General features: G+C 35.7%; 1 protein-coding gene across 1 annotated transcript; it reads left to right on the plus strand.

The window, feature by feature from the left end:
- Positions 1-2,697: 2,697 nt before the first annotated feature.
- LOC113390773 lies at positions 2,698-3,153 on the plus strand. The gene has a single exon (XM_026626896.1). It carries the CDS (start codon positions 2,698-2,700, stop codon positions 3,151-3,153), a length of 456 nt encoding a protein of 151 aa, XP_026482681.1.
- Positions 3,154-8,852: the final 5,699 nt, after the last annotated feature.

Consider the following 8,852-nt stretch of genomic DNA (forward strand, 5'->3'; position numbering starts at 1 on the left):
ATTTCCAGATTTGGTACACCAACTACAATAACATCAGACCAAGGCACGCAGTTTGAGTCATCTCTCTTCAAGTCCTTGGCACAGGCAGTTGGTGCAAAGAAAGCACGTACGACAGCATATCACCCTCAAGCAAATGGATTAGTAGAACGTTGGCACAGAACCCTAAAAGCTGCACTGATGTGTTCTTCTGAACCGTGGATCAAGACACTACCCTACGTACTACTTGGTCTACGGAATTCATTCAAGGAAGACATCAAGACATCAGCAGCAGAGATGGTTTACGGAACCACACTGAGACTTCCAGGTGATTTTTTCAATACATCTAATAACTCACAGAATCCACAGGTCTTTCTAGAGAATCATCGCCGAATCATGTGTGCATTGAAACCAACTCCAACAGCCCACCACAACAAATCCAAGATTTTCATTTTGAAAGATATGGGCACATGCACACATGTATTCCTCAGAGCAGATCATGTACGAAAGCCCTTGGAACCACCTTACAGAGGACCCTATGAAATACTTGAGCGAGTTTCTGATAGGATTTACAAACTTCGCGTTAATGGGGCCGCAAAGAACTTCGCTGTTGAAAGGCTAAAACCAGCATATATAGATAAAACAGATGCAGATTACGAATCACTTTCTCAACCACTTCATACACATCCCTGGGAGTCATCAAAGGAACCTACAAAGAAAAGAGCCAAAAAGAAAGTTGCGTTCAATATTTGATAACACACATTTAACCTTATTTCTATTCTGACAGATAGCTAACTTTCATCTTGGGGGGAGTGATATGGCGTCTCCCTACACCTAGCGGCGAGAGTAACAACCAGAAACGCCAATACCAACTTCATAGACACGTTGCGTGTGAAGAACGTCGCAAACTGTCAAGTTGGCGACGGCGCATCGTGCAACACTTGCGTGGGCTCGAGGGATGCGAAAAATGCAATCTCACTCTCTTGTGCATCAACCCTTGGAAGAGTGAAGATATAAACCTAACCTAAATACATTTTATATCAGTCAAATACTTTATACTTATTTTATTATTGTTAATTAAACTTATATACACGTTATTCAGTTCTTTTAATTATAAATATAAATAATATATAGACCCAACATCTATACTTCTTATCGATTTTTTCCATGGTAATAGAATCATTTTTTCGGCCGTCGAATGAAAATGCTATTAATTCAGAAGAATCATATCGTTTGAGTAGAGCTTGCCTATTTTTCTGCCTCTCACGAACGCTTTTATTTTTATCCATAATGACAGGATTGCCCCAATCATCCTTTATGTCCAGGTCTTTCAGGATTGCTGTCACCACGGCAGAACCAACTCTATCAGAGATTGCAAATCTGTCGCATATTAAGGCATAGTTTGGAGCTTTGTATCTTCGACTATATGGTCCACGTTTTATATGAGAAGTATTTTGTGAACTTTTCAAACTGCTTTTAAACTCAAAACCAACATCAGGAGTATATGTCTCACCTGGAGTAATATCGCTAGTTATTGTAGATGCTGATACTTTATCTTCAATTTTTATAATATATTCTGGTATCGTAGATTTCCTCTCATTATGTTGATCCATCATAAACGCTTGCAAGTGTGCTGGGATCAGTCCGCAGGAACACAGTATTCTTCGCAAATCGCATTTGCATTTTCCAATATAAAATAATTCTTTCGTGGATTCTACAAACTCCTGAAATGATGCTTGGGTAGACTTGCTTTTATTTGTACTTTTATATTTATCAATCAATCGGTTCAATTTTCTAGCGATACTTCGTTTCTCCATAATTGGAATATCAATTTTTTCCCACGTCTGAATCAATTTCGTTACCACATTTGGAGTAAATGTTTTATATGAAAACATTTTATTTTGTTTTTTGATTCTTCGGCCAAATAAAAATAATACCTAATAATTTCCATACTTGTCGGAAGATTTACTCCAGTAAATTCTTTTGCTTCCCCAAATGTAATTTGATCATGCGAGCGCATATGATTCAAATTACTGGCACTTGCGCCTGAATTTAAATAAGAATTCGCCATTGATACTTCACGTCTAACTGGAGAACTGAATGAAGATTAATGCGGGTTTTTTACATTAATATATTCTTTTCGAAACTTCGAGAATTATAATAAAAAAATACTAGCGCACTCTGATGGAAATAAATAACAACAAACTAAACCCGATTTAAAAACCCCCGTACAAACTATCAATTAAAATATAACTCACAATTTGAATTATTCACATGCCTAAATTAATATATTAACTTATTAAAAACAGTATTTTATTGAAAATTTCGCTGGCTAAAGAGTTATTTGCGATATATGGTTTTGAAGTCAAAATTCATTTAACACTAGAAAGACGGACGAATTGAGTATACCTACATTGCCTGAAAACAGTCAAAATGACTGCGTCGTGAAAAAAATAAATAATGCGTTTAGAAATTTGTTTAAAGTTAATTTTTATTATTTCATGTACTATTTACATTTATACAAATTATCTATAAGTGCTAAAAATAAAAAAATAGTTCATCTGAAATAGAAGTTCATTATTTTTACAATTCATGCAAATATAATTTGAGATCTTTTTATAAATACATTTTCCGCAAACATGTACCACTTGGTCTTTCACCAACGTACTACTTGGTCTACGGAATTCATTCAAGGAAGACATCAAGACATCAGCAGCAGAGATGGTTTACGGAACCACACTGAGACTTCCAGGTGATTTTTTCAATACATCTAATAACTCACAGAATCCACAGGTCTTTCTAGAGAATCATCGCCGAATCATGTGTGCATTGAAACCAACTCCAACAGCCCACCACAACAAATCCAAGATTTTCATTTTGAAAGATATGGGCACATGCACACATGTATTCCTCAGAGCAGATCATGTACGAAAGCCCTTGGAACCACCTTACAGAGGACCCTATGAAATACTTGAGCGAGTTTCTGATAGGATTTACAAACTTCGCGTTAATGGGGCCGCAAAGAACTTCGCTGTTGAAAGGCTAAAACCAGCATATATAGATAAAACAGATGCAGATTACGAATCACTTTCTCAACCACTTCATACACATCCCTGGGAGTCATCAAAGGAACCTACAAAGAAAACAGCCAAAAAGAAAGTTGCGTTCAATATTTGATAACACACATTTAACCTTATTTCTATTCTGACAGATAGCTAACTTTCATCTTGGGGGGAGTGATATGGCGTCTCCCTACACCTAGCGGCGAGAGTAACAACCAGAAACGCCAATACCAACTTCATAGACACGTTGCGTGTGAAGAACGTCGCAAACTGTCAAGTTGGCGACGGCGCATCGTGCAACACTTGCGTGGGCTCGAGGGATGCGAAAAATGCAATCTCACTCTCTTGTGCATCAACCCTTGGAAGAGTGAAGGTATAAACCTAACCTAAATACATTTTATATCAGTCAAATACTTTATACTTATTTTATTATTGTTAATTAAACTTATATACACGTTATTCAGTTCTTTTAATTATAAATATAAATAATATATAGACCCAACATCTATACTTCTTATCGATTTTTTCCATGGTAATAGAATCATTTTTTCGGCCGTCGAATGAAAATGCTATTAATTCAGAAGAATCATATCGTTTGAGTAGAGCTTGCCTATTTTTCTGCCTCTCACGAACGCTTTTATTTTTATCCATAATGACAGGATTGCCCCAATCATCCTTTATGTCCAGGTCTTTCAGGATTGCTGTCACCACGGCAGAACCAACTCTATCAGAGATTGCAAATCTGTCGCATATTAAGGCATAGTTTGGAGCTTTGTATCTTCGACTATATGGTCCACGTTTTATATGAGAAGTATTTTGTGAACTTTTCAAACTGCTTTTAAACTCAAAACCAACATCAGGAGTATATGTCTCACCTGGAGTAATATCGCTAGTTATTGTAGATGCTGATACTTTATCTTCAATTTTTATAATATATTCTGGTATCGTAGATTTCCTCTCATTATGTTGATCCATCATAAACGCTTGCAAGTGTGCTGGGATCAGTCCGCAGGAACACAGTATTCTTCGCAAATCGCATTTGCATTTTCCAATATAAATAATTCTTTCGTGGATTCTACAAACTCCTGAAATGATGCTTGGGTAGACTTGCTTTTATTTGTACTTTTATATTTATCAATCAATCGGTTCAATTTTCTAGCGATACTTCGTTTCTCCATAATTGGAATATCATTTTTTTCCCACGTCTGAATCAATTTCGTTACCACATTTGGAGTAAATGTTTTATATGAAAACATTTCATTTTGTTTTTTGATTCTTCGGCCAAATAAAAATAATACCTAATAATTTCCATACTTGTCGGAAGATTTACTCCAGTAAATTCTCCTGCTTCCCCAAATGTAATTTGATCATGCGAGCGCATATGATTCAAATTACTGGCACTTGCGCCTGAATTTAAATAAGAATTCGCCATTGATACTTCACGTCTAACTGGAGAACTGAATGAAGATTAATGCGGGTTTTTTACATTAATATATTCTTTTCGAAACTTCGAGAATTATAATAAAAAAATACTAGCGCACTCTGATGGAAATAAATAACAACAAACTAAACCCGATTTAAAAACCCCCGTACAAACTATCAATTAAAATATAACTCACAATTTGAATTATTCACATGCCTAAATTAATATATTAACTTATTAAAAACAGTATTTTATTGAAAATTTCGCTGGCTAAAGAGTTATTTGCGATATATGGTTTTGAAGTCAAAATTCATTTAAATAACACATATATTTCATATAAAAAGGTGCCCATATCGCTTAATTTTACTACAATAATGATTCGGCCCAACCTAACCATTGGTTTCTTAGAAAACTGTGGTTAAATATACGGGTTTTACTAAGAAATATCAATAGAGTGGGCCAATTTTTTGCATATTGAGGCACCTCGCTAATTTAACTTTTTACAACATTTGAAACAATATTGTAAAAAAAAAGCATAACTTGCAAATGAATTTAAAGCCAGCGAAAAATTTAAAACATTTTTTAATTTAAAGAAAAAATTGAAAAATCTCATAAAAATTATATTATGACATATATCAAGTTATATATCATTTTATTCGTAATTTTATTCTGCATCTTTCGTACGAACAAAGTTTTTTCGTATCTTTTACCGTTTCGGAGAAAATCGATGAAAACTAGTGAAAACTTGCATTAAAAACTCGGATTTTTTTTATAAAAAGAAGAAAAAATAATATAACTACAAATAAATTTGTTTTATATTCATTGAGATCTATAAAAATCAATAAATACATATTTCAATACAAAAGTTTAAAATAAAAACAAAAAAACACCTAAAAACTCAATAATTCACTATAATTCGTATTGTCCATATATATAAAACTGTTTGAACATCTAAAAAAATTTTCGAAAAAAATTTGTCTATCATAAGGGTTCGCAGTTCGAAAATTTCCCAGACTTTTGTCTTGACGATTCACACCGTAACCCGGAGCGACGCTTCGCCGCAGGTCAAATGGACATCGCTTGGGACTCGGTCTTAATACTTACGGTGTGGCCGCGCGCCTTCTGTAGGGGGATAGATCGCGTCGTATGCGATGCGATCAACTTTTGGCAAAAGTTCGCTGTGTTGTTCAGGCAAGTTTGAATATTATTCCCCGGTGTATTTTATACATTATATTCGATACTTTTAGCCTGTCAACTATATAGCGGCGTTACTTTTAATAATGTCGTAGACCGTGTTTGGAATTATATACGTCGTATATGTTCGGATGTCGGTTTACGGCCGGGTTCTGGACCTTATTTATAAGTGTTCAACCATACTGTACAGCATATCCGCGGGCATGTGTCGTTGACGCAAAGACTCTTATGCGGAAAATAAAATATACAAATGCAATCAACTCAATACTCTCCGAGCGAGAATAAAAGTGAGTTATGACGATGAATTTGCCCCGAAGTTTCAATCTAACGAAGGGTAAAGAGACTAAATAAACTGGGTCGCAGACCGCTAATGTTATATACGGACCGCCGTTTCGACGGTTGTTAAAGGTCTAGCCTCTGTGTGAGCGCAGAATTTATAAAAGTTGCCGGGTTTAGACCGTCGTGAGACAGGTTAGTTTTACCCTACTGATGAATTGTCGTTGCGATAGAACTTCTGCTTAGTACGAGAGGAACCGCAGGCTCGGACGTGGTGCAAAGCTACCATCCGTGGGTATGCCTGAACGACTCTAAGGCCATATCCTTTCTAGATAACAACGATATTTTGAGGAGTCTCGTGAGTCGAAAGACTCAATACAATGTGATTTATTAGGTATTCGGCGCACGCCGTTTATCGCACGAGCCATTTTAGCCGTTTTATAGCGGTCGATCATGGTTCACTAGTTCGATGTAGAGACTCGGAATCGTTTATAGACGACTTTAAGGTACCAGGCGGGATGTTGTATTTGGTAGAGCAGTTACCACGCTGCGATCTGCTGGAACACAGCCTTTGACTTGGGGATTCGTCATGTTGGCTTGGCGTCACCCCACGCTCTTAGAGCATAAGCCTTAAGCCGTCGCATTGCAGTATGCCACAATCAGTATGACTTGACCCTCAGAAAGTTGTACATATTGTACATGTGATACTTCTTTGGTATCTACTTAGCTATTTTGTACAACGTGCCTAAGTCAGCACGTTAGGCAAAACTTATCGGCATATTCCGATACTAGAAATATTCATTATTTCTTTAAATAACTATAAGGCTATATAAATAGTTATAAAATTTGTGAGAGTTAACGAAGAGTATTTGTTTTTAAGAGAAACTTTTCGTATTTCTTACTATGAATATATGATATCTTTTATTTAATTCTATATAAGGGAGAATGTTTTTTCAAGTTCTTGGAAATGCGTACAAGTTACCAATTAAATGAAATGCGTACAAGTTGCTAATAAGCAAAGTACGTATAAGTTATCAATAATGGAAAATGCGTGCAAGTTGTCAATGTGTAAAATACGTGCAAGTTGTTAATGTGCAAAATGCGAGCAAGTTGCCATTTTTATTTAATTTTTGTAATATACTCTAAATCTATAATAAATAGTAACTCAGCTTGACCTAAAATCTTGCTACAAAACAGGTTAGAACATTTCTCGGCTTTTTAATATCAGTAACTTACGGGTACCGCGAACTACATCAAGTAAACTGTTAGGGGACATTAGCGAAGAAGCGTAACCTAGAATCTTGCATCGAAACAGGTTAAAATATTTCTCGGGTACCGCGAACTACATCAAGTAAACTGTTAGGGGACATTAGCGAAGAAGCGTAACCCAGAATCTTGCATCGAAACAGGTTAAAATATTTCTCGGGTACCGCGAACTACATCAAGTAAACTGTTAGGGGACATTAGCGAAGAAGCGTAACCTAGAATCTTGCATCGAAACAGGTTAAAATATTTCTCGGGTACCGCGAACTACATCAAGTAAACTGTCAGGGGACATTAGCGAACAAGCGTAACCTAGAATCTTGCATCGAAACAGGTTAAAATATTTCTCGGGTACCGCGGACTACATCAAGTAAACTGTTAGGGGACATTAGCGAAGAAGCGTACCCTAGAATCTTGCATCGAAACAGGTTAAAAACATTTCTCGGCTTTTTGAATACGTGCAAGTTGACAATTATGTAAAATACGTGCAAGTTGACAATTATGTAAAATACGTGTAAGTTGTCAATGTACAAAATACGTGCAAGTTGCTATTTCTATTTAATTTTGTATCATACTCTAAATCAGTAATAACTTTCAATCTACAAATATTTCAAATCTTTTATAACAAAATGTTCAGTATTTATACATATTGTTTCGCAAAACATCCGAAAAGTTGCCACAGGGATAACTGACTTGAAGCGCGATGTATCCGAAAAGTTACCACAGGGATAACTGACTTGAAGCGCGATGTATCCGAAAAGTTACCACAGGGATAACTGACTTGAAGCGCGATGTATCCGAAAAGTTACCACAGGGATAACTGACTTGAAGCGCGATGTATCCGAAAAGTTGCCACATGGATAACTGACTTGAAGCGCGATGTATCCGAAAAGTTACCACAGGGATAACTGACTTGAAGCGCGATGTGTCCGAAAAGTTGCCACAGAGATAACTGACTTGAAATTTTGTTCTTAGCAAAGAAATATTAGAAAATCTCGAAAAAATTATATGAACACACTTAACCATTTATATATCATTTTATTCGTAATTTTATTCTGCATCTTTCGTACGAACAAAGTATTTTCGTATCTTTTAACCGTTTCGGAGAAAATCGATGAAACTATTGAAAACTTTTAGGGGACATTAGCGAGAAAGCGTAACCTAGAATCTTGCATCGAAACAGGTCAAACTTCTTTTGTAGAAAAATATTGTTTTTGGGGTTTTTAGGAATAACATATATTTATTATATTATTTATTTACATGTCATGGTTTAAATAACACATTTTTATTTCTTTAAGTTATATTTTTATTTTAAAATAAAATTTCTTACATTTCTAATACAACTACAAAAACTAATATCTGAAATCTTGCTTGCTTTCCAGTCGAGGATGCTTTTTACGAGATTGTAGTGTTGCAGTCATAACTCCATCGCGATTTCGCTCTAATACGCGTTTTGATACGTTAGCCAGTAATTGAACATGTCTCTCAGTTCCCTGAATGTGGACGGGAATTTTAGGGTCACTCCATGGCACGCATTGCTTTGTAGATATTGTACTAGATGTTCATGAGGTATTTAACGTGAAGGCTGGTCGAATATATTGAATAATCGTCCATATCTATCATATTAGTATAGTCGGTGCATTCGAAATTTATTCGGG

This window comes from Ctenocephalides felis, unplaced genomic scaffold (genome assembly GCF_003426905.1).
Source record: "Ctenocephalides felis isolate EL2017-DRISC unplaced genomic scaffold, ASM342690v1 CF-g0.4_SCAFFOLD_00845, whole genome shotgun sequence".
NCBI classification, from domain to species: Eukaryota; Metazoa; Arthropoda; class Insecta; order Siphonaptera; family Pulicidae; genus Ctenocephalides; species Ctenocephalides felis.